The sequence below is a fragment of the Columba livia genome, chromosome 17, assembly GCF_036013475.1.
Source record: "Columba livia isolate bColLiv1 breed racing homer chromosome 17, bColLiv1.pat.W.v2, whole genome shotgun sequence".
Taxonomy (NCBI): domain Eukaryota; kingdom Metazoa; phylum Chordata; class Aves; order Columbiformes; family Columbidae; genus Columba; species Columba livia.
This window is the reverse complement of record NC_088618.1, coordinates 9,823,881-9,848,242: the sequence shown is the minus strand read 5'-3', so window position 1 is coordinate 9,848,242 and position 24,362 is coordinate 9,823,881. Positions and strand designations below refer to the sequence as shown.

Below are 24,362 nucleotides of genomic sequence, written 5' to 3'. Positions count from 1 at the left end.
ATGCTGTCTTGCTGTACAAGCAGCTTATGCATTCGTCTTCACTTTCAGTTGCAGGTGAGGATCAACACTCTCACCAAAGCACAGCCAAAAGATAGACAACATGTGCAGAACCTGCTTGCCCGTCTGCGTGATATCCAGATTGCTCTGGATATATAATGCATCTGAACCAGTTTTCCAGCTCACAGGTAGGATTTTTTGCCCTTTCATACCATGAGAGGATGGAAGAGATGTATACATTCTCTTAGTCTATGTATGGCATTTTTATTTTATAAATTACAGATTTTGCTTGTTTTATTTTGTTAATACAGCTGATTAAAAACCAAACAGGAGCTAAACATAACCTCATGCTGCATTTGCAATACCTACTTTAGGTTACCCTGACATTTCAGAAAGATAAGCAACACTGACAAGACTCTTTATTTCAAAATGTTTGCCGTTAAATGAGTTAATGTCAGTAAGTCATACACTTTGACATACAAAAATACCATGCTACTGATACAGTTGAAGAATTAAATGGATTCTCCATGCAGGAGAAATTCACAGCATTATCAGTACCCTCTAGGAACTTTGCTCTCACTTCCAGGGTGTGTTGCTGACCACTGCATAACAAGTCACGTTGGTTAATCAGCGAGCTCTGCACAGTATTGAGACCAACACAAAACCAGCCACTCACATGCTGAATCCTCTTGTCCTCCTTAAGATTTCTGATAAAGCCAACATCAGGTAACCCATCCTCCTTCACTAGGCCAACAGTAACCTTCAGATACCGTGAGGAGGAGGAAATTAAAGCTTCAAGTTGCTTTGGCCATGTCTGGATGCCATAGGCCCCAGTGGAAAAGCGGGAAAAGATTCAGTTGTCTTTCATCCACTGGAACAATTTTGCTTTCTACTGTTAACATGATGTTGAAGTTTAACCAAAAGGCCAGTCATAGCTTCATCCTCTTGGGGTTGATGTTTGCCTTTGCTGTTTTTCCCAATGGTTTAAAAAAGTGCACACTTCTCTAACCTGTGTGTGGCAATGTACTGCTGCAGGACTAAACTTGCTAATGCCAAGAAGCTTAACAAGACAGGTGGCTGAGAGCCACTTCAAGCTTTTAAACTGTGTAAAGTGAGGAAATATTGACTCTCAGAGCCAAATGAATTTTCTCCTGCTTGTCACCTGAACAGCCACTATCACCTGAGTCATGGCTGAGCTCCATGGCTTACAGGCAGTTTATCATCCCGTCCTTCCTGATGACAAGCTAAGCATACAGGACTTGGCAAACTGGACATTTGTACAACAAAATTATATTCTATTTTCTGCAGTGCATACAAAGAAAGTAAGTTTTTCTTTAGGAAATCAGAGCTGGTCGAAGCATATCATCTCCTTGAAGCAGCAGAAAAAACACCCAAGGCTCAAGCAAGGAAGTAATGAGAAATCTTTCAGAGAGCAGAAAGGCAGGGTTCACAAGCATGTCCACCCCAACAAGCTCTGGGCAGCAAAGTCAGTTCTAAATGTTGGAGTTCCTGGACTTGAAACAGTTCATGCTCTAAAATCAACCCATACATTGCTTTAAACCTCAATTCGTCCTCTTCACTTTGGCAGCGGTTTCTGTCAGTGCCATACAGTGCCACATTCAAGGTGTTAGATTTTTAACTTTTCTTGAAGTTTTGCTGTAGGATGAAGCTTCAGCATCGAGCTTTCAGCCCTCAGCACATTCCTAGCATTGAGTATGAGGGCAGAAGTTGGAGCAGGTGTGCGGGTTTTTTATATTTTGGATAAGATGAAATTGTTGCCAGTCCACTACAACTTGGCACCTGAGAGGCAACTTGGGATTGCTTCAAAGATCTCTAATATTTTTATATTCAGTGTGTTAGAGCATTTCACTCCATGCAATAAAAATTGGTCCTGAAGTATCTGAAACCCTTCTGTAAATAGAGGAATTCATTCTTCAAGAATTTAGTGACAAAGCAACAACGAAAATAGATAGAAAGTAAAAACATCCTCTGTGTCTTCCAACCCTTAATCTGAGAAGTGAAGTAACTGCCTCTCATACAAACAAAGTCTTTAAGGCCTGGAATAACAAAATAAAACTATGGATTGGGAATAGGACAAAACTTTGTATTTTTTTTTTTAAAGGAAATCCCAAGATGATCAGTTTCATGGTATGGAATGTAGACACAGTTTTCAGCTTTAAAATACAGTGCAAACTCCATTTTTAAAGGGACAATGTCAGGTGAAAGAATTAGAATTGTCTAACAGTATAAAACCTGGAAGATTAATTTATTGCACTGATTCAATCTGTTGTACATTTTGCTTAGTTTGGCCTGTGAAGCCATACTAGCCAATTTAACTGGTGCTCTATGCATTCACAGGTTGCCTTTATACAAGAACTTCAGCAGAGTGTCTTAGAATAAAATAAATATGAGAACACATTCTTTACTCAAGGTCTGACTCGGCCTGTCAGTGTCCCTTTCAACACAGCAAATCTCTCCCTCCACCTTCCCCACCGCACCCCCACAGCCCAGGAAAGCTTAAAAGGGACTTACAGGCTCTAAGAACATAATTGTCCTGTGGCACATGGAGGGGAGAACATGAAAGACTTACAGGCACAGGGTGGGACAGAAACCTCCATGGTCAACATCTTCAAAGGCAGCTGTACCCTGATACATATATATGTATCTATATGGTCATTCAATTCCCTTTCAGCATTCAGCAGCGTGTAAATGTAGGCCAAATATTCTCAAGTTGAACACAGCAATGACATCTTCTGCTTTCCTCACCCAGGTCCTGCTGAGTGATACACACTTGTTAAGTGATCCACTCGGTGGTGTGACCAGAGTCCCTTTGTGTAGAAAACCTTCTTGCTGAGAGAGTTTCTATAGAGAGCCCAGTGCTTCTCCAAAGCGGATTTTCTGTCCAGCTTTGAGTTGGAATTTGAAGTCCTTGGGTGCCTCAAAGATTAGTACGATTGTAGAGCCCAAGTTGAATTCCCCTAAATGCTCTCCTTTCCTCATGGGGATCCCCTCCTTGTTGTTGTTAGATATGAAGCTGAAGTCATTGTAGGAACCTTTAGAGTAACATGGACTGTTGGTGTGCAAGTCCTGAACAGAAGGAAGAAACTGTTACTTGAGGATTTCAGTACTCGGTATGCATTAGCACAGCTGCAGACTGTGGATATCCAGCCATTTTCAATGCAGGAACATACTTAGAATTCAAAAGTGCAACAGGAGTATTAAGGAAAATAGGCTATACTGGAGACAATACCCTTTATGCCAGCCTTAGAACATCTAAGTCACTGTGGAACATCAATACGGTGAAATACTGTAATTTTGGAGTAATAAGAGTTTTAATTTTGTCGTTTTATTTACTGTACCAACCTCAACCACCCAAACCAGAAAGCTGCCAACTACTACGTTCCTCACCTGGTCAAAGTAGATGCGGATAGAGCCCACATTTGTTGCTCCAACAGCTGTTAAAGAGAAAAACCCGTGTTTCCAGTCCCCTGTAAGGACAACCCGTTCATTGTGGCAGAACAGTTCCTTGATCCAACGAGCAACTCCGGGATTCACAGACATCAGAGAGCCTGCAATTGTCAGAAAATATTCAAGCTAAGTTGTCTGTTTTGTAGCAGTACTGTGATGCCATCTGAATGGTTGCCATCTGATAGACCCTAAAGAGAGATCAGGCTAACGACAAAGGCAGAGCCAGTCCCTAAGCTCAGCCCTGATGGACAGAATTGAAAGAAACCTATTAAGCACATAAGATCTGTCTCACAAAAGGCTACAGGCTACTAAAAGGAAGGTAAATAAACTTCTTACAGCTTAGGAACAGGTTTCACTGGTTAACTATCAAGCGCATGAGAGCAGCCCTTTCCAGTTCTCTTTGGTAAATGCACAGAAGTGGTTATTGAGGCTGTGGCTGAAAACCAAGTAGGTAGCTATTGCTTTTCTCCCATTATGTAGCATGAGACTGCACAAGTGGCATGTCGCACTCAGCAGTGGTTCATATCGGTGCTTCCCTCCATAGCTGCTCTGCGTTTGTGTTCTAGGAACAGAAACATACCTGGGAAGTGGCGGCGGTGTGACACCCTCCAGTCGGTGGGGGAGTGGAAGCAGTGATAATCCCCTGGTGCAAGGTAGATCACACAGTGATAGAGCTCATTCCCCTCCTTGGTCACTAGTTGTTGCTGAAAAGAGTTACGAGGTGGGGCTGCAAAAAAAAAACCCAAAAAAAAAGCAAAGAAAGGAGTTAGAGCTGTTGTTCATGCAGTCATCTACCATAGCTGAGCAGTCTGCATTAGAACCAGCACTAATAGCAGAGGGCTAAATGCAGTCCTTGTGTATTGTTTGGACTACAAGAAGATAGATGTCGTCCAGGAATCCAATATTTCAAAGTGTTATTTTCCCTTTACAACAAAATCCTTAAGTTTTGGAGTTTCCCCTTCCCTAAACAGAACAGCAGAAATTGATATCCAGTGAAATGGAATTATTCTTAAAGCTACCTTTTCAAGAACAGGATTTTTCTCAAAGCAACTCTTTTAAGAACAGAATTTGTGAAGAGTCCCTAGCTTTATCAAATGACAATAGGGTTATTTTCAACATGAGCACAAATGCATCTGTTTGCAGAACTCGGTCTCTCCAGTCCCCTCGCCAGTTTAGCAAGATGTGCTGGCTCCATTTAAACTCATGGCCTTGGAGAGGGGCTGGAGGTGCAGCAGAGCCGTGTAACACATCACTACAAGTACAGTGCTTGCGCATCGATCTTGTTAGGAAGCAGCTTATATAATTTTTGCTAACCAGGTGCTTGGGTGCAGCTCAGTCTGACAGCAGGAGTGCTACAGCCTCGCTACACTGGCAGATCTCACAGTCAATTCTAATTGTCAATATATAAAAAGGAACTAAGAAATTAAATTCAGATAATCAGAATGAGCCAGACAAGACAGTATAAAGCCACTGGTGAGAAAGAAGAACTAGAATAGTGACATGTTTATTCCCAAATAAAACAAAAAACAGATCTTTTCTTCCTGACAATGTAGTAATAGAGGGAAAAAAAAAAAATAAAAATGTAATCTTCTTTTCTTGTGATCTCTGAGAACACTGAGCGAGCAGAATAAATGCAGAACTGATGCAGAACTCACCCTGGCTAAAGCGCAGCTCCTCTCTGCTGATTCGCGGTCCCAAGAAAGATTCCAGAGAATACGTGACCCCTTTTACTTGCTCTACTTCACAGTTTTTCACCTGTCCAAAATTAAGGATCTTTCCATCAGAAGGACTAATCTACAGTGAAGAGAAAAAGAATGGCACTCCTTAGGAATTGATGCATTCCTCATCCTCCCATCACCACAGAAAGCCGACACGTTCCCCTGCGGGGTGAGGGGAAGCTGGTCGTGTAGCGTCAAATCTTCATTTCCTTCTACTCACCACACTGTGCACGCAGCAGACCGGCCGCGCTTGCGGTTTCAGCTTCCTGCGGAAGAACTCGCTGAGGTTCCTGTAGTGGTGCAGATCTTCAACAGCCGCCTCCTTCATGTTCACGCCGAACGTCCAGATGTACAGGCTGTAAACGGGCTTCCGCAGCCACGTGGGCAGCTCCACCTGGTTCAGGCGACCCCAGGCTCGCGAGAGCAGGCGAGTCGGTACCGATTTGTACAGAGCAACCTAAAGGCAGAAAAATGGCAGCACGCCGTTCAGTTCTGCCCGCTGATGGCTTTTATCTTGCTTCTCCCCATAACAGAGAAAGGATGAAACTCTTCCTGCCACCTGCTCCCTTGAATTCAGGGGGTTACACCACACAGAGTAGCCTTTAAGTCAGGAAAACATCAACACTGCACTTCATCCTCCCTCCATTCTGATGAGAGCAAATGAGGGACAGGATGGAACTTAATACAATCTTACACTGAAGTGAGAGTCTCTGCTCGCCTGCAGGCTGAAGCTCCACATTCAAGTTACTGGAAACTACCCCAGTGTGAGGCTTACAGAATAAACAAGACATTTCACATATACTACTAGAACACTCACCAGAAATGTTTAACATTATCAATATATTCATTTTTGTGAATAACCAAATGAAAATTGACTGAAAAAATAATTTCTTGGTGTTTGATGACCTGCTTCTCAGATGCATCTACTAATGAGGGTGCTTTCCACATCCCAGTAGTACCCTGCTCTAATCATACTAGTACAATTAAAGAAACATACCACTGTGGATAAAGCTACAGCAGTATAAATTTACACCAGCCTTACTCCTCCTCTAGTAACAATACAAGTTGCTAATCGCAAAAGTATAAAGTGCCTTTATTCCTGTAGAAATATACCTTTGGACTGACACCAAAGCCTAAGCTTTCAGAGCAACAAAACCAAATGAAGCCATATTGGTAAGACATACATGCTGTTGATATAAATGGACAGATGACTGTGTCTTCCTGTCAGTAATTCAGCAGGGGACTCTTCTGGGGTTTGTGGTAAGTAGCAGCAGCCAAAAAGGTGGTGTGACCATGATGTCATCGGGGTGTGGGTGTGTGTGGGCCAAGGGAACTGAACCTTCTGAAACCAGTTTTGCAAAATAATCCATGACCTGCTCAGCTACATTTAACATTTAAAGTTATGGAGTCATTTATTCTCAATATTAATTATATCCTTCACAATTAAGTCTTGCTAAATACAGCCATAAACACAAACAGAAGAACGCACTGGCTGAGAGCCCACCCAACATATCAAACACAGCAGATTAAGCTTTCACTCACAAATCACTGTCCTGCATCACATTAAAATACAGTGATATTTCAGGAAGAAAACACCAATGTAATCTTCAGATAAAAACTTCTAAAACAACAGTACTTAGGTTACGTAAGCTGAAGTACTGAAGCAAAAATGTTTTGCTATTTGACATGCCTTATACAGCATTCATTTCTAAAATCAGTTTTGCTCAGTTTTCCAGAAACAAGGAGAATATGCTGATATAACTGTGAAATCACAAAAAATGTCAAAAGCGATATTTCCTAGTATCCACCCCTCTTCAAAAGAGCCTGGTTTTCAGGTTGATGGGGTCAAACAGAACAGTTCAATGAAACAGTCTTAAGAATGGCAATTTTCTTGTGTTTTCATTTTAAATATCTGTGTGGTTGTTACATTCTGCAATAGCATAATGTGTGAGGAGAACAATCATGTACAAGGCATCCTGCACCCCGTGCTCTGCAACAGAGCAGAGATTTGCATATTGTGTGGACAGGCTGGATTACAAACACTCAACGAACTTTCAGAACAAACCCTCTCTGTGCAAAAATGGCAAAAAGCAACAGACCATTCCAATGTGGCCAGGAACGGGAACTTGCAAAGAGGTTTGGCCTGCCTTATCCCAGCCCTGATACTTTGCAGTGACTGAATTAATTCAAACGCTTCTGTTGATTCTGCTGGGTAGACCCCTGACTCTTAGAGGACAAAGACTTGCTCTGCTACTGAAAAAAAAAGCACTTTTCTGTGAAACGATTGGTCAACACAACTATGAACAGCAAAACCTAAAGGGAAACGTGAACTGCATCTCTGCTTTCACACCAGTGATGATCACCCTGTTCCGTACTAAGGATTTTCCACCCAGTTGCTGGTATAAAACAGCCAACGCACGCGAAGCGCAAGAGACACCTGCTGACACTTACCCTGCTCATAGGCCTCCATCCCACTCTGGTCAAGGGTTTAAGAGCACCGAAAGGCAGAAGATAATAGAGAATAGTCAGAGGCCAAGAACGGAGTTTCAGAGCAGGCCTAGACATACAGCTCAGCTGGCCCAACCTTCGCCTCAGGGCCAGCTGGGGAAATTGCAACCTGCAAGATCACATACACAACATCAGGGTCAGCCATCGCAGCGTCAGAACCACCAGCATCCTGACTTAAATCCTGGCTGGGGAGCGTCCTCCCCACGCTGCTGAAAGCAGGATGCAACTGGGATACAGCTACGTGCGCACACAAACTGCGAGTGGTACGCTCTGGCTGCTCTGCACAGCTCGCTCTCTTGTTGGATTACACCATACGAGGGATGAACTATTAAATAGTGTCTATGTTCCAAGATGGAAAAAAGCTGAGAAATTAAAAGGAAATTTTCTTGCCAACATGTCCTTTTCAAAACTTGGATCAGAATTAAAATACCATGCAGACAGGTACAACTGTCACCACTTTGGGATGCAAGATGGTGCTTTTGGCTCAGAATCTTTTCTGCAGTGAACACAATTCCTTTCCACCCAAGAATTAATAAATAAAAAGCAGAATGATCTGTGCATCACCACACAAGGAGAAAAAAAATCCCCCAAAAAACCCCTGAGGAGATTTAGTGCCATCTCAGCAGCGGCAAAGCCGGTTTTCTCAGCGGGAGGTGGGGCGGACTGGACATGGGAACAGGAAGGGACAGGTCCCACCCTTCCCACCCCCAGCCTGCGGGTGCTCCGGGCCGGAGCGGGAGGGGGGGTCCCGCTCTCCCTCCCCTCACTGCGGTCGCTCCCGGACCAATCCCCGCAGAGCTGCGTCCTGGCAGCTGACTCCAGAGCCCTCCGGCTCCTCGCTGCCTTGGCCCCGTTTCACAGCAGCCCCTCGCTAATTTTTCCATTCTCCTAGTGATGGAGAGTAGAAAGGAGAGGAATGAAACCTCCCCATTCCCCTTGTCATATAGCAGCGTGCCCTTCTCTGCCAATTCAATGCATAAGGAGCTTTATAGTAATTAGGCCAAAGAAAAGCTTTGCAGATGGCTGTCTCTGCCCAGAAACCCTCCCACCCACCCTCCCTCCTTTCTCCTTGCAGTCACCATTCCTGCTAAGCAGAAAATACGGAACAGTACCTGAAGCGAGTTCTCCTATTTGGTGTACCACCGGCAGAGCCAGCCGGGCCTGGACTCTCCAGTTGTGGGTGCTGGTCCCCGGCACAGCTGCTGCTGCCGCCGTTCCCTGAACGCAGCCTCCGGACATGAATTTTAACTTTGCGGAGGTTGTAGCAAGAGGGTGGAGGGTTAGATAAAGCTTTATAGCATCTCACCATTTCCCTGTGTGCAGATCTGGTCCCTGCAGGGTGTTTGACTGACACATCGTCAGGGTGATGGTTGGTTGCAAGGCTCAGTCTTTTTTCCTCTACCTCTCTTTTCTTTGTTTGCTCCGGCACAGGAGAGAGGACACGGCGTCACAGTTCCTAATTGCCTCGCTGGTTTGTCTCTGGATTCCCCCTCTTGCTTCCCACTTGAATCTCTGCTACGAGGGTTGCAGCTATTGCAAACAAACAGGCATTGTGTCATATTTCAACATCCCGCTACAAATCCGACTCCGCACAAGACAAAAACGAGCTGTCCGTCTACGCAGTCCTTGCTTCTCGCTAGTCAGGGTGGCCATTGAAACTCAACTCTCCAAAATCCCCCCTGCAGTCCGGGGCCGCCGGGCAGCGACGCGCTCCAGGAGCAGCCAGCCGGCCTTGCACGGTGCCCAGAGCGGCGAACGCGAGGCCGGGAGGAGGAGCGGGGCGGAGAAGAGGAGGAGTGAATTCCCAGCTTCAATTCTGCAGTGCAGCAGCTGCCGCTTAAAGAGTTCTGGGCTGCTGGGCACCAAAAACCCTTTCCTGCTTTCCTGCTCTTAAGGTTCAGCTTGGAAAGGAAACAACAAAGGAATGTCTTTCTATTTTACAGCCCTTGCCAGACACCAGCATCCATCTCCTGAAGTCTCTTTCCATCTCAAAAGATTCACATTGGGAGCAGGTAAAGGATATTCTACAAATACCCAGACACATAGTGAAATAAGCCGGTTTTAGGACTGGGTGTAAACGAAGTGTTAACGTGTCCATTATGTGACTGTCAGCACTGTCACAATTTTTAGGTCCAGTAGAAGTAAAATACAAAACACGAGTAAAGGAAGCTGTGTTCATGGTGTTGTTAAGACAAAAGGCTGCAGTATTTCTATCTGAGCATTCTGAATATACACAGAGGGAAATTTCCATCTTTGATCCTGCAGACCACATCTCCAACAGAGATTTTCTGCATGTCCTGTTGACTGGATTTGAATTGTTAAGGGAGCTTGAAACTGGGCTGCTGGTTTAGAAAGTGGAAGTCAGCTGGCTACATCTCACCTCAAGATAAAACCAAATACCCAGAGGAGTTTAGGGGCTAACTCTCCAGTAGCCATCCATTTCACTTACATTTGCTGTTAAAGTCTGGGTTGAAAAAATAAGAAGTTAATTCTTCCCAAAGCTCTCTAACCACCCTGAAAGCTGCATATGTAATAGAGTAGATGAAAAAGAGCACTGGTCCTCTGATGTGAGGGAAAGGGTTGTGCTGTGTTAGGGGTAAGGCAGGAGAAATGGGAGGGCCAGCAGGAAAAGCCAGAATTAACCAGCTAATGGCATCCCATACGCAGGCCTTGAAAGGAAAATATTCTAGCAAGAATTGTCTATTTTGATTGGCAGAACACCTCTGGAGTCCCTGCATTAAAGTATTTTCTTCCAGGAAGAAAACTGCTATATGGTATTCTATAGCCTGGGAAGTTACAAGACCTGTGTGTATGTTGTTTTAAGTGGAATTTTAACAATTGCATATTAAAAAAAAAAAGTTAATTGAAATAAGGTAAATTTAAAATCAACCAAATGCACTCCAAACGTACTCCTTCCTCCCTGTGCCATGTGCCAACATTTTGTATTTTTCTATTTAAATATCGTTCAGTCTTTGGCTGGCACAAGTAACTCCCACACAACAAAAATGGAGCCATCTGTATAGCAAAGTGATGAAGGCAGTTACCCAAATCCCATCAAAATTCCAAGAAAAGCAACGATGGGGAGCTATTCCTCTTGATTTGCCAGCAACATTAGAAATTACCACCATTAAATACTAAACTTCAAATAGAAACAAGCAAAACTCACGACATCATTTCAAAAGGCCCTTCAGCAGACCAAGATGGAAATCATTTTCCCACTGAACACGCGTCTTAACAAAACTGTGGAGAGAAAGGAGCTCGTCTGGCGCTCCCCAGCTCATCTCCTCCTTCCAGGACCCTCACCTATGCATGACTTTGCAGAAAGACAACAGAGCAAACAGAAGTCTCAGCTGCATTTTCTTCAGTACTCTTAAGGATAAGGGAGGTAAAACCCATCAGCTCGCTCAGTAGAAATTCAACCTCATCCCCCAAGATGTTTTCAAGAAATTATGATGTTCTAGACTGAAGAAAGCATGGAGCAAGTTTAACAGCTCACCTGCTCCCTAAACATGAATGGACATTGAAATGTTCTACAGCCCAACACAGAAGGGACTACCACCCTTCAGTTCAAAACAAAGTGTGGTGCAAGAGAGATTCCTCTCCTGGGAGGGAGAAATATTGGCATTAAAGCCTTTTTTTTTTCCTCTACTTCTTCAAAAAAACCTGAGTTCAGATGAGTAAAAAGACCTGTGTTTGTCTTAAGTTCTGTTCTGCTGACCTCATTATACTCACCAAGATGCAAATACCCAAGTCCTGCTTAAACACTGACATTTATGGCAAGTTGCCATCCCTGTTGTGGCTGCCTCAGCAGCAACAGACGGTTTCTACAGTGCCAGAAGGCTAAAAATCCACCCTGACTTTACCTGCTTTCCATGGGGAAAGAACAAGAACCGGTGATCAGGACAGGAGCTCATAAAACAGCATCTCAATAGCTGGACATCTTGGATGCAGGCAGTGCCACAAAGCCTGTGTTACTGGCTTGGGCAAGAATCTTAGGACTGTGGGTTTGTAGGAGGTTGGATATCAGTACTGAACTTCCTCACCTGTCTGAACTCCCACAGAATCCACGTTGGGTAAATCAAAGAAGCAGTTATCAGCAGGCACAAATCCCTGGAGAATTATTATCTAATAGACAACTGCTAATCTGCCAGCTATGCAATACTGTTCCGCTCTGTCAGCTCAAATAAGCGTCAAATCCAGTAACCCATTTAATGACCTCAAGCCCTTCCCTCAAGTTTAAAAAAGAAACGAAAAAGCAAGGAAGACTAATATGCAACTGAATTTCAAACCTGAAGTCTGAGTTTTAAATCATAAGCATGAATCATTAGGCTTGGAATGCACTAGTCGAAGTCCTCAGAGCCCTCTGGTTACACTTTCTACATTTGGTAACAGAACTACTATTTAAAAAATGCACCCTACGCATCCAAATGCTGTATTCTATTTAAGCGCCAGCAAAAATAAGGCCTTGCAATCAGGGCAGAAGTACTCGGTGACCGTTTACGAAAGGTCCCATTCCTTTCCCAGCAGGATGTGTTTAATCTGAGACACGTAACCGCTGCTCCAGAGCCAGGCAGGATGCTCCCACCCAGGCAGGGGCTCCTGAGCTCGCTCCGGTGCTGCGGGGAGGCCCAGGCCAGAGCTGGCGGCTGCCGCCCCACGTGATTTGCGAGTAGCGCCTTCACTTCCAGCTTGGCCGGGGACGCGTTGGCCAACTGGCCCATTTTGCACAGAGTTGCCAGTGCTGGCTAATGGAACGTACCACGCTCTGCTTTATCCACCCTCAATTCCCAACGTCCTTTACTTTGCATATGAACAAGCCTTTTGATAATTTTCCTCTAATTTTACATTGCTGCTTTAGTTGCATTCTATAAATAGAAAGAGAAAAAAAAAGTGGTATTTTATTTAGTCATAAAAGGTTGGGTAGTTTTTTAAACTTAACCCCAAATTCTGTACAAAAAGCCTGTTATATAGTCTCAAAAATCTCTTCTGTGAAACAAGGAAAAGAGTTTTATTTACTTTTGCAAAGTGACATGAAAATTGATGACACCTAAAATACACTGTGTTATTTTAATACTTTGTAGTAATATTTTCAGTTTCAGGGTTTAAAAGATATTTGGGCTTAAGATACCTGTTAGGCAAACTCTGTTCTGTAAGGGGTCTCTAAGGGAAGCACAACCCGAGTTCCATCTTCCCAACCAGCCAGACCCCGGCGGCCGAACAAAGCTCTGGCAGCCTCACATGCCCTCGCCACGGAGGAGTTAATAACCGGACTCTGATCTCTGATAACGGAGGCCTAAGATACTTCTTTTGTTTAAATCTGCTCGGAGATGCCTCACGAGAGACTTTGGAACATCTCTCCTGAAAGCTCCAGCAAACCAGAGAGCAGCGATCGATGGCCTGGGCCCGCCCGCCTTACCTGCCCAGCGCGGCCTCCTCCCGCTGCCGCTGCCCCGCGGCGCTGAGCCGGTGCGGAGCCGCCCTCGCAAAGCAGTTTTCGGACACGAAGCAGCGGGTTCACCCGCAGCACCGCCCCGGCCGCAGCGCTCCCGCTCCCGCCCCCGCGGGGCTCCGGGGCCGAGCGCCCTGTCCGGCCGGGCAGCGCACGGGGACGGCGGCCCCACCCGCACCCCCTCCCCGGCGGGCCCCCCCGTACCTCCCGGCGGTGGCTACACGGCCCGGCCCGGCCCGGCCCGTCCGGCAGGACCCGCCAGCACAGCCGCTCGCTCCCGGTGCCGCTGCCGGCCGGTCCCGGTCTTAAGGAAGCGGCGCGGCGCCGGGACCCTCCCCCGCCTCGCCTCCCAGCCACTGGGGCTCCGGAGCCGCAGCCGTCCCGCGGGGCCCCGGCCCCTTCGGAGGAGGAGCCAGGGCAGGAGAACCGAAAAGGAAGAGCGAGCGGCGGGGACCGGAACACGGCGAGAACAGGCGGGGCGGCGGCCCGCAGCGCGGCGGGACGACGGGTCTGCCCAGGGCACCCGGGGAACCAGAAGGTCCCCTGGGCACCGTTCAGTTTCGCAAGGAGCCACTGGCCACGGCAGAGAAAGCGGCTGTGTGGGGAACAAGGCACCGCAGCGGGTGCCGGGCACTCCCCCGCTCTCACCGCGTTTTCAGCCAAAGCAAGAAAGTGCTCTGCAGCCCCATGAGGTGCTTCTGAAACGCTCAGATAAATTGTTCCATAATCCCAGCAAGATGCTCAGGAGGTTGTACAAGGCAGAGCAGACTTAGACAGTCAAAAAGCAATCTCGCTGGTCAGATTAAAAAAGTATTGTTTTTATGCAATTCGATCTTCCAGGATAGCTGAGAAAAACATTTACACCATCACACCCTTCACACGTTTTGACTGTTGAAATGTAATCCCTTTTAACGTTTCCTGACCATCTTTGTTACATGCACTGGGCAACTCCACAACCATTTTTTAACTGTAATTGCACATTTGCTCAAATCTCCAACCATCAGAACATGGGACCAAGAACGAAGAATAAGAGACCAACCAACAGATTATGTTTCATTCTTCCAAAATTGGAGTTAAAAAATCATGAGAGGTTTTTCCATTATTAGTTCTTTCCTGAACTTGATACACACCTCTTATCATAATACCAAACATCTGTCTCCTCTGGGCCAAGCAAAGCACCTTCTGCATTGTACTGCCAAAACAGCATCCAGTGTCCTCTGTTACACAAACACCAGCAGTTTTAAATATCAACTGGAAAGACTGTTCTTACCTCTGGAGAATCAAGACCCGAAACTCAAGCACTTCCCCACTGTATTAAGCTGCTTTTATGTGGTCCATGGCAATAACCTGAGGTTCGAACAAGACAGAACTGTGTATTAAACTGTCATCTGCATTATCAGAAGTCACTACAGCTCACTTCCCTTACAGGCTTCCTGCTGCACATCACCCCACCAAACACTGCTTTGTTTAGACAAAACAGAACAAAGCAGGGAAGCAAAGCACAGCCACAAGAAGTTCCTCTCTCTAGACTGTTCCTGTGGTCACTCCATCCATCCAAACTCACTCTTAGGCCAAGGTTTCCCTGCATAATTCTTCCATCCTGAGGAGAGGCAGAATGCCTCTGGTTAGCATCTGAACGGGACGCCATGCATGCAGATCCCAGCCAGGAAATGTTCTGTGACAGCAAGGATTTGAAACAATAAGCTTCCATCCAACAGATAAATATCTACCTGTCTCCCTCCAAGTCCTCTGCTTTACCTCATCTAATTAAATGAAAGCTGATCCTCACTGGTATTCACAGTAGGAGACACATTAAGGCGTTAATCAGCTCAAGCTATTAGCAACATAATGTCTCTTAAGAAAATTATAGGAAGAAAAGGTCTAGGCTAAAGAAACAATAGTTTTGTTTTTCCCTGTGGAAAAACTTAAGGGGCACTTAAAGCAGGTTCACTCCCCGCCCCCCCCATTCTTTCACCAAGTTTGAGCAAAACAAAGGAGTATACTCTCATTTATTTCATCAAAAACTACACGCAGTTTATGATGATAGCGACACGTTCCCTGCTTGCACGACACGGCGCTGATCACCTGTTCCACACCTGTCCCCACCTGCTGAGACGCGGAGGCGGCAGAGGGTGCGTGTTCTCACGTGAGCACGGGGCTGGCGCTGCGAGTCGGAACTTCACGGCAGCAGCCTCGGCAGCGAGGGCTTGTGCAGCGCTCTCCTGTTCTAGGTTACTCTTTCAAAGCCCATTCAATTGCACTTTTTGCCAGTGCAAAGGCTTATTCTGCTCTAAAAACGCCCCTCTTCTCCACACTCCTCAGTGTGCTTCCAGGAACACAAAACGCAGAATAACAGAAAATGACAGGCCAGCAAAAACGACACCCCACTTTCCAATAAAAAGGAACAATGCAGCTCTTATTTATCTTGAATCCTACATTGTTTGGAATGTTTCTTGCAATGTATGAACACAGTTTTGCTTTTCCCTCACAACTGTCAAGCTTCCTTTGCCACCCACAGAAGCATTCAACAGAACTTAAGCATATCTGAAAGGACTAGGAAGCTTTGTTAGTGTCTCCTAACTGGTCTCTGCTGCATTTGGAGTCCTGTATATGTTTGAAATTCTTTGTGTGATTCCCCACTGCAATAAACCAATCCTTTAGAGCTGTTTCATCCAAAGCAATACTCGTAGCTTCATCAAATAAGAAACCAGCATAGTAGTGTAATGAAAGAAAGCAGATTTAATAAGGGAATTACCCAATTTCATACCTAAAAGTATGAACAATAACAAAAAAAAAATTGTTTTCAAGTATGAAAACTGAATTGACATTGCTTTTTAAAATAAATACTCCATGGACACTTACCAGTTCTTTTTTAATCAGAATATAAAACCTGTTTGAAATAAGCTTCAGCAGGAAAAGAATATACAAAAGACAGATTTACAGACCAACTCCTGAGGAGCTATCAGAGCCTAAGCTGCCAGCATCTGCGCTGTCTGGATCCTACCTGATTTGGGTCACCAGTGAAAATGAATTTCGGGATTCCAGCCTAGTCCCCCCCAGGCATGTGGCCAAACCACTCACAGACTGCTCAGGAATGTAAAGAAAGGAGATGCTAAAGGTCACACTGAAACATCCCCTACACAATCCCGGAATTTTTAACTCCTTACCTTCAGAAACAGCCCCGGAGCAGCCACTCACCTGCCTGTTTGGGAGAACACCACATGTGCTTCACCTAACACGGAGTTGTACAATATATTTCATAGTTCAAAGGAGATAAAGCAGTTATAGGAAGTTATGAAATATTTCTTACTTCACTGCTGCCAAGGATAGTTGACTTGTGAATCTGATATACATACTACAATTCCACAATAATTTCTAAACTCCTTGGAATCCAGAAGAAAAAGGCAAAAATCCCTCAGGATCAGCAATTACAGCCATTACAGACCTAGGTGGTACCTACAAAAAAAGGCCTTGCTATATATTCACAAAGAGAACAGGTACATTTTTATTAACTCTGTATTAATTCCATCTCAGCTTCCTTGTAAACCAGGCTCTTTATGAGAGAGATGGAGAGACCACAGCAATAAATGGCAACAGGAAAGGTTCTAACCGGATATAAAGAAAATACTTGTCACTAGGAGAATAATTAAGCATTGACACAAGCTGCACGCTGGGATCTCTGTCCTTGCAAATTTTGAAGATCCAAGTGGACAAAGCCCTGAGTTACCTGGTGTGAATTCAGTATTGGCCCTGCTTCAGGCAAGAGGTTGGATTACACAATTTCCATCTGAATGATTCAATGCCTGCCAAACATCTCTTTATTCAATTGATTAACTACCCCCTCTACTTCTGATTTCACAAGTATTTAAAAAAATAAAGTGTCAACCACAGTACAAAATTGAGGAGACGCCAGCAGTTCTTAATGTTTCATTACATTGACTTCAGCCACAAGTGACAGAAACTTTAGTTCTACGATTTGTCAAAAATGCATTGGCAGTAGAAGACAAATTAAACATTCTCTTGTTGGAATGAAAGCAAAGGAGCTTCAAGCGTGACAGAAGTAAAATTGCCCCAAGGTTCTTACCTTCCACTCACTTGCAAGCTTCACAGGCACCTCTATGCCCCTCTCCTCCAGCTGTTCCAACTTGTAACCCTCATACTTTCTGTATCCTGCGTATCCGCCAGCGGTAGCTACCAGAACATGGAAGGGGCGCAGGCGGAAGGCTTGTCCTACTGAAGCAGTATGAAACTTCTTCTTGTCTGTAACAGGGGAAAAAAAAAGACTTCAGGAGAAAGAACAACTACACAGTAAAGAAAAAGCTACTATGTGCACCAAGGGATGTCAGCCTAGGCGATGAAAATGTGATCAGAAATCTATGACGGAAGGTACATATAGAGGCTCTTGAGTGCTCCAGTTACTGCAGCTTCCCAAGTCCCTGAAACTCCCCTGACAAGCACTAACTGCTCATCTGTTCTTTTAACCTCATCCCCCTCTACATTCCTCCAACATTATTCCCCCCAAATATATAAAATGGGTTGCCTGAAAGCACTACCCTACTTTCCAACTATGAGATCTTCTGTTGTTACTATATAGAATATTCAGTTGCTGGGGAACAATCTGTAACTCTGTGGAGCTTGATGCTTCTCGGTCATTGAAGCTTTCATTATAGTTTGGGAATCCCCCAGCTGTACAGGTAATGGGAAGCAGGAAGGAAATGATGACCTGCTGGAGTGTAGGTTGGGTAAACAGGATGATATGCACATTTCTGCTGTACTACATGTTACCACATGAAAAAAATGACATCTAGTATTATGTCTGTTTCTTACAGAGAACTACCAAGCTGCTGCGGCACAACACAAGCCTGCTGTGTGACCCGTGGACACAGGACAGCTGCGCCAAGCAAACCAGAGCCATGGCATGTACGTCCCTTGCAAACCTTCAGAGAAAACAAGTGTGTTCAGGCTTAATGGGCTAAGTAAGCATTAGACTGATGTATTAGTCTGAAGGTTCTCAGCAGTGAGCATAAGTCACTATTGGACAGAGAAAATGCCCAAAGGAATTAGTTCTCAGATCTTGATTGGTGTCTTTTCCACAACAATCATTAACATGGATGAGCCAGAATCAAAAAACAATGGATTATATCTTGTTCCATCAACATCAAGCTTAGTGTTTGACTATGAAAGGACACATTAACAACTAAAAAATTCCATAAACAATGCACAGAGATAAAGCATAATTGCTTAATGATCTGGGAAGCTTTAGTTCTAAGTAGGAGAGCTGATCAGAAGCATTCAGCTATTCTTCATCCACCATGATGCAAAAAGATGCCAAATAAAAGTAATTCTTGCTCACATTTTGTTTTACCAAACTAATATTTTGCTTATTTATTTCCTACAGATGTGATTTAAAACATTGTTTGAATTATACGTCCTAAAATACATCATAATATGACAATAACTTTATTCTTGCTGGAAAAAAAAAATATCTTATTTTCCATGGAAAAACCCCCAACAAACTCAGCAGCAACTACAGATACAGTTAAAATTCTAGAAAATATTCTACCCTAAAGGACAATGCTCAATAAAGGACAGGGATCAGTTAGAACAGCTTAAGAAAGCTTTGTAAAGAAAGACTTTTATTTATTTTGAATTTACAAAGACTCCACAACCTTCCTACCTGCCATCACTATTCAGGAGAAATGTCTGTACAGAGACCAAGGATGCTCTTTAGCCCTAAAGCCTTTAACTCCCTTCCCACCACGTCTTTGGTTCTGGGTGAGCAAAGCTGCTCCTTCACCAGATTCCCAAACCAGAGCCCCTCAGAGGGAGCAGCTCTTTCTGGTTTGTCCAAGAGAGGCTGTTTCCACCCAAGAGCCTCTCTGATTAATTGATACAAACGTTTCTCTTCTGTGCTAGAGACCAAACCATTTGAGGTTCCACAAACCACAGCAAAACATTTAACTTGTGGATAAATGAAGAGTTGACTGTTCTCCACCTCCAGCGTTAATGCAACAGCACTTCTGTAACTCATACCCTAGGTTTTTTATTTTGTAAGGACTATCTTTGATCCCCAGGCAACAAAGAGAGGGTGTTTCTATTAATCTATGTAAGCATATTTTCAGTAATGAAATATCCACATATGACATGTCAGACAAAGAATTTGGACACGCAAGTTAACCCAAAGAAAATAGGATCAATAACTCAGCTGGCAAGGAAACAAAAACTGAAGACTGTATGCAGTTGTTATACTAATATATGAAAACACATGTGACAAGTTTACAAACAAATATTTATTAAAAACAAACAATAATATTTGATCTTCACAGCATTACTCAGCTAGAATAACTCCAAGTGCAAGCATCATTTTAATAGTCTTAAACATTTAATGTAAACCTACTTGGATTTCTTGATTTATTAAAATTACAAGTACAGATTTGAATACAAAATGATATTTATACCTTTTCTTTCTTACAGGCCTGTTAAACTGAACTCTGAATTCCTCAGACATCTCACAGTGAACAGCTGGCAAGAGCTGCACTACAAGGCAGGTAACACAGCGGAACAGCTTTCAACAAATTCCCAGCAGGTATGTGCTGTTGCTTTCTTATTATCCATTCCATATTAAGCTTGCTGTTGGCCTTCACTGACAGTCACTTCACGTCTAACATTATTTCCCTGGTTTTCAAGTTGACAATGGATATCATTTAGCTGTCAGGCTCATTATTCCTGAGTAGGCTAACACAAAGAGCTCTTATCCACCATCCACACAGACTCTTTCACATCACCTTCATGACACTGGCCAGCAAAAGACAGACACAAACACGTCTCTCCTGCCAGAAACACTCTAGAGCAACAGAACACTTAAAAATGTTGCAGGACATGCAAAACCACTAAACTGACATCAAACAGTTTCACATTTCAGAATAATCTCTCTGCTAAATTGTACTGTGTCTTTTAAAAAGTCGTTTTTCAACTGTAGACTCCTCAGAAAACTAAGTAACATGCAGAAGTTAATGAAGAAAAATGAACCTACGGTTAATGGGTTTTAATTTGCTATACAGAAATCATCTCCACTACAAAAAAGATTAGATGTTGGGAAAAGTTTAAAAGCTACAGGTATAGAGATTCCATTATATATGCTCTTCTCCAGAGCCCTCCTTCCTCTATAGCACCTGTTATTAGAAAATAAACAACTGCATGGCTTATTAATAAGCCTCAACAGAGATATTCGTGACTGGGGGGGCTGACATTGCCCCAGATGGGATCCACTCTGCCTTTCCAGTTGTAGCCAATACTGCTCTGGCTACACAGCATCCAAACTGCCATGCAGATTTGCATCTCTGGAACACTCCTCCTACCTGTAAAATCTTTGTGGAACAGATGGCACTTCCAAAAGAACAGAGAAGTAGCTTTCAACCGTGGCGAGGGAAGCTCTGTGTCTAAAATGCTCCTCTTGTTAAAGGAAATTATTTCTGTTTTTTATTTTTATTGCTACAACATCTGCTATCCAAGTATTCCAAAATAGCTGAGAAACAATTAATAACCCCTCATAAGAAATCTTATGAAATAGGTGAATTCTTTTACTGTCTGGAATACAAAACACCAAAGGAGTAAAGCATGATTTGCAAGCTCACGTCTATGGAAATACCATTAATTGAACAGGTCTGTGATGCTGGACTCCCATTTCTGCTTTTATCTCAGGAATTTCGTATTCACCAATATGTGGCCATAACTTGCCCAGCTTTGAGTAACCCTGAGTCTAAAAACACCAGGTAGATACAAGCCACCACTTACCGCTGAAAAACGTCCGGGAAGGCGGCTGCTTCCACAGGACTCCAGTTCTGACCCCCAGGTGCTCGTATACAAGGAAGTTATAGCTCGTCAGCAAACTGCAAGTACAGCAAACAAGAAACAATTGCTTAACTACAAAAGTTGAATAATGCAAACATAAGCAGCTCAATGCAGTGATAATCTTATATTCAGAACCTGAATAACACTGAGAGAAACTCTCCTTGAAGTGTCACAGAGCTCCCACTGAGCCTATTCCCTTCTGGCCTATTCCTTCCCTGAAAAAAACAACCAGAAAAACAAACCAGACAATCCAACTGCTCCTGCAGATATTTATTTAATGTAGCATCTATATTATATTTTCATCTTCTTACCAAATATTGACACATGTTCCTCTTGAGCTCAATTCTCTTGTGACAGTGATATTCTTCTGAGCACTGAATGTGCTTATCTTGGCAAGAGCACTGTTTGGGCAACTAGTTACACTGTCATTATGTATCATATCTTGGCCTGTTTGGAGTTCTAAAATATTTGTGATTGTGAATACAAACTGAGTCTTTTTAGAAAAGCAAGCTAATATCATCTAGTTTCATCTTTTTTTACGGGCTGCCCTGACCTACATGTTTAGTAATCTATTTGTTACTTTTCTTTTTTTAAATAAGTGATAACTGATGAGAGTTACTGCTCTCTAAGTCTGCTTCCAGTTTAACAGAGCTATTTTATCCAACAGCATCCAAACAACTCTTTTAAGGTCAGGAAATTGCTTGTATTTTGCTGAGGAAAACACAAATGTTTAAAACAAGATTCCTCTACTGACAGGACAGGCACGCAGCACAAGGGTCACCTTCCTCTGTAACAACACAGCTAACGCATTTACTTCCACCCAAAGGCAGTGGTTATAATGGGTGAAGTTGAATTCGGCCGTGCTGATCAAAACAAATGCTGCTTGCAAATGTTGTGGTAAATTTTGTAATGATCGTTTAGCCCTTGGGATTATTCCATCTCCACCAGGTGCTACACAGGTGTGTCATTTAAGAACCTCCTACAACAGCAACGACCTTACAAGACACTTGAATTGGGTTCATATATCTCCTTCCTTGCCATGCTGGTGGGGAGGAGGAGTACATAGAATAGTAATGGGTTCTGTGAAGAAGGAACGTCATTTATTAAACCAACTGGTATAGCTGGATAAGTAAAAAGGCTGCCAGGCACAGCAGTTCTTTAGAATTTGTCTCACCACTCTGTGCGCTGGTGAACTGTAACGTGAGCGGCTCTGCCACTCTGAAAGCAGATAAAATGGACTTATAACTGGCCAACACACGGGAAAGGTTCAACCAGGATTTTTCATGTATTTAATATATACCATTTCATCTTTCTAATGGCTCTGAAAAGGATCCATCCAACTGCACAAGAACTATTCCTGTTGGCAGTCTGTAAATAAGCAGGTTTAGACAAGCACTCACGGATGGCACGGCAGGACCCCGGGGCAGCCAGCCCGTGTTCTCGCCCAACAGGCTGAGGCAGAGCCAGGTCTGGCAGGTCTCCGTGCAGCCTCCTCATTCCCAGGGTGCGAATGCCACACCTGGGACAGCTGCATTTGGCCCCCTGGCCCTTCACCTGCTCTTGATCAGATACACACCACGTACAGGATTACTTCATTCACTTACAAGCTACTGCATCATTTAGGGTGATTCAATTTCAGGAAGTGGTTATTAAGAATGTTAAGAATTAATTTCAGGTGTCTAATGAGTTACATCTACACATTATCTCTTTATTTAGAAAAGGAGTCTAAAAATACTGGATTTCTTGTCAAGAAAGTAGACACTCGCTAACCATGTTTTAATATTAGCCAAGGACAAATCACTATAGTTTTCACTTATCCCCATAAGGCGGTGTCAGTAATATTTCACTCTGCCCTTCAGCTTCATGGTCTCTATTAAAACCACTAAATTAACCCAAATGTGCCAGAACCGTCCCTTCCCAAAACACAGTCCTGTAACCAGCTGCTAAACACGTCACGCTGCTGCCTCATCTCCCGGGACATTATTTCCTTAGTAAGACAGAAAAAGCGTCCCACACTGCTGCAGAACCTGTATGTTTTACATAGCAACATGATGCAATTTTATAATGAACGAGGTCAGCTGATCCGCATGGGTCATACACCAGACCTACACTAATTTGTGGTATTACAAGGCCTGTTTTACAACATATTAAAACACTTGGGATAAAAGGAGTACTTGCCCATCAGCAAGCTGGGAGCTTCTGGGCTACTTCTAAGGGATTCAAAAAACTAAGAACCAATCCAGCTAGCACTGAACTTAAATTTACCAGAAGAGTTTTTAAAAGTCAAGGGAAAACATATTAAAACTTAGCTACAGCCTAAAGCACTAGTATTCTTGAGACATATATGAGTCTTGATACATAACCATGTAAGAAAAAGCACAGCCAAAAAAACCCAGCTGTGTTGGCTTCTCGGGAGCTGTTCAGGTGGCCTGGGCAGAGCAGGACACACCAGGACTTGGTACTTCAGCAGAGATCAACACAGAGGAGGGATGGAACAATCAATTGCAGACCCTAAGCTCTTAGAAAACGTGTTTTGGCGACCAATATGGGACAAGTCTCCTCCTTACTCTGAAATCTCTCTAAAAATAGGTAAAGATGCCCAGACTAAACAGTTCACTGTCAGCCTTGCCTTCCCTGCTCCTGACAGCCTGACCTTGCTGCGTCCAAGCGTGTTGGAGGGCGCTGGCCTCCTGCCTCTGCCACTCAGCCGGGGGCTGCTGGCGTGGGAACCGCTGGGACCCCCCAGTGACTTCAGCTGCTGGGGGACAAGGGGCCTGAACTCCCTTCCCGGGCACCGAGGCTGGATGGCAATCCCACACCGAGTGTTTTCTCCAGGCTTTGAGAGTGAAGGCAGAGTAAGGGGACGGTGTGTTGTAAGGACACTGAACTGTATCCTACAAACCGCATTCTTAAAGCTGACCTGTTGCTGTGAAAAGCAGCAGCTGTCAGAGAACATCTGGAACGGGCTGTTGGTTCCCACCAGGTGCGTCTCAAATCTGCCCTCCCCGGGGTTACATAACCGTGGGGGCAGCACCTGCACCTCACTACCCATTTCTACTAAACACTTACACACTGACAACTACAGACTATGAGACCAAGTTAAAATTATACAAGACCACACGCTTTTCTTGCTCAGAAAACGTAAAACCTCCGTCTTGTTCTCCAGCTTAGAGAACGAGGACAGGACTCCTCGCACATGCCCAGGGCACAGGGCCGAGGCACCACCAACAACCGCACCTTCCCCTCGCCAGGGACACGTCAGAGAAGCGGCAGCCGGAGGGGAGGGGGCGGCTGCGGCCCCCGGCGCGGGGGAGGCCGGGCCGCCGCCCGGCTCCTCCTCACGCCCCCCGCCCCCTGGGGTGCCGGCTGTC

General features: G+C 44.3%; 3 protein-coding genes across 26 annotated transcripts in view; 2 read left to right on the top strand and 1 right to left on the bottom strand.

The window, feature by feature from the left end:
• Positions 1-19,653, top strand: part of SFI1 (SFI1 centrin binding protein) — a 46,354-nt gene extending 26,701 nt beyond the window's left edge. For 14 of the 20 annotated variants that reach the window (XM_065033196.1, XM_065033192.1, XM_065033188.1 and 11 more), the window contains one exon: positions 49-335. In XM_065033196.1, coding sequence (XP_064889268.1) covers positions 49-156 — 108 coding nt within the window. In that variant the 3' untranslated portion in view covers positions 157-335. Of the gene's footprint in view, positions 1-48; positions 336-3,378; positions 8,085-9,634; positions 12,763-17,969; positions 18,061-18,538; positions 18,565-19,614 lie in introns of those variants that run through there. The other 6 variants (XM_065033200.1, XM_065033185.1, XR_010466727.1 and 3 more) reach the window with 5 other exon arrangements.
• Positions 237-24,362, bottom strand: part of PISD (phosphatidylserine decarboxylase) — a 24,350-nt gene continuing 224 nt past the window's right edge. For 2 of the 5 annotated variants that reach the window (XM_065033230.1, XM_065033231.1), the window contains exons 2-8: positions 20,935-21,029; positions 17,225-17,400; positions 5,404-5,640; positions 5,121-5,259; positions 4,046-4,192; positions 3,406-3,566; positions 237-3,084 (exon numbers count right to left, since the gene is read on the bottom strand). In XM_065033230.1, the coding sequence (XP_064889302.1) occupies positions 2,860-3,084; positions 3,406-3,566; positions 4,046-4,192; positions 5,121-5,259; positions 5,404-5,640; positions 17,225-17,400; positions 20,935-21,029 (1,180 nt within the window). In that variant the 3' untranslated portion in view covers positions 237-2,859. Of the gene's footprint in view, positions 3,085-3,405; positions 3,567-4,045; positions 4,193-5,120; positions 5,260-5,403; positions 5,641-7,634; positions 7,801-8,803; positions 9,194-17,224; positions 17,401-20,934; positions 21,030-24,362 lie in introns of those variants that run through there. The other 3 variants (XM_021289582.2, XM_021289583.2, XM_021289581.2) reach the window with 3 other exon arrangements.
• LOC102096912 (melanotransferrin-like) overlaps positions 19,610-24,362 on the top strand; it is a 21,973-nt gene continuing 17,220 nt past the window's right edge. Inside the window, exon 1 of the mRNA XM_065033214.1 lies at positions 19,610-19,726. The gene's annotated coding sequence lies outside the window, so the exon portion shown is untranslated. The remainder of the gene's footprint in view (positions 19,727-24,362) is intronic.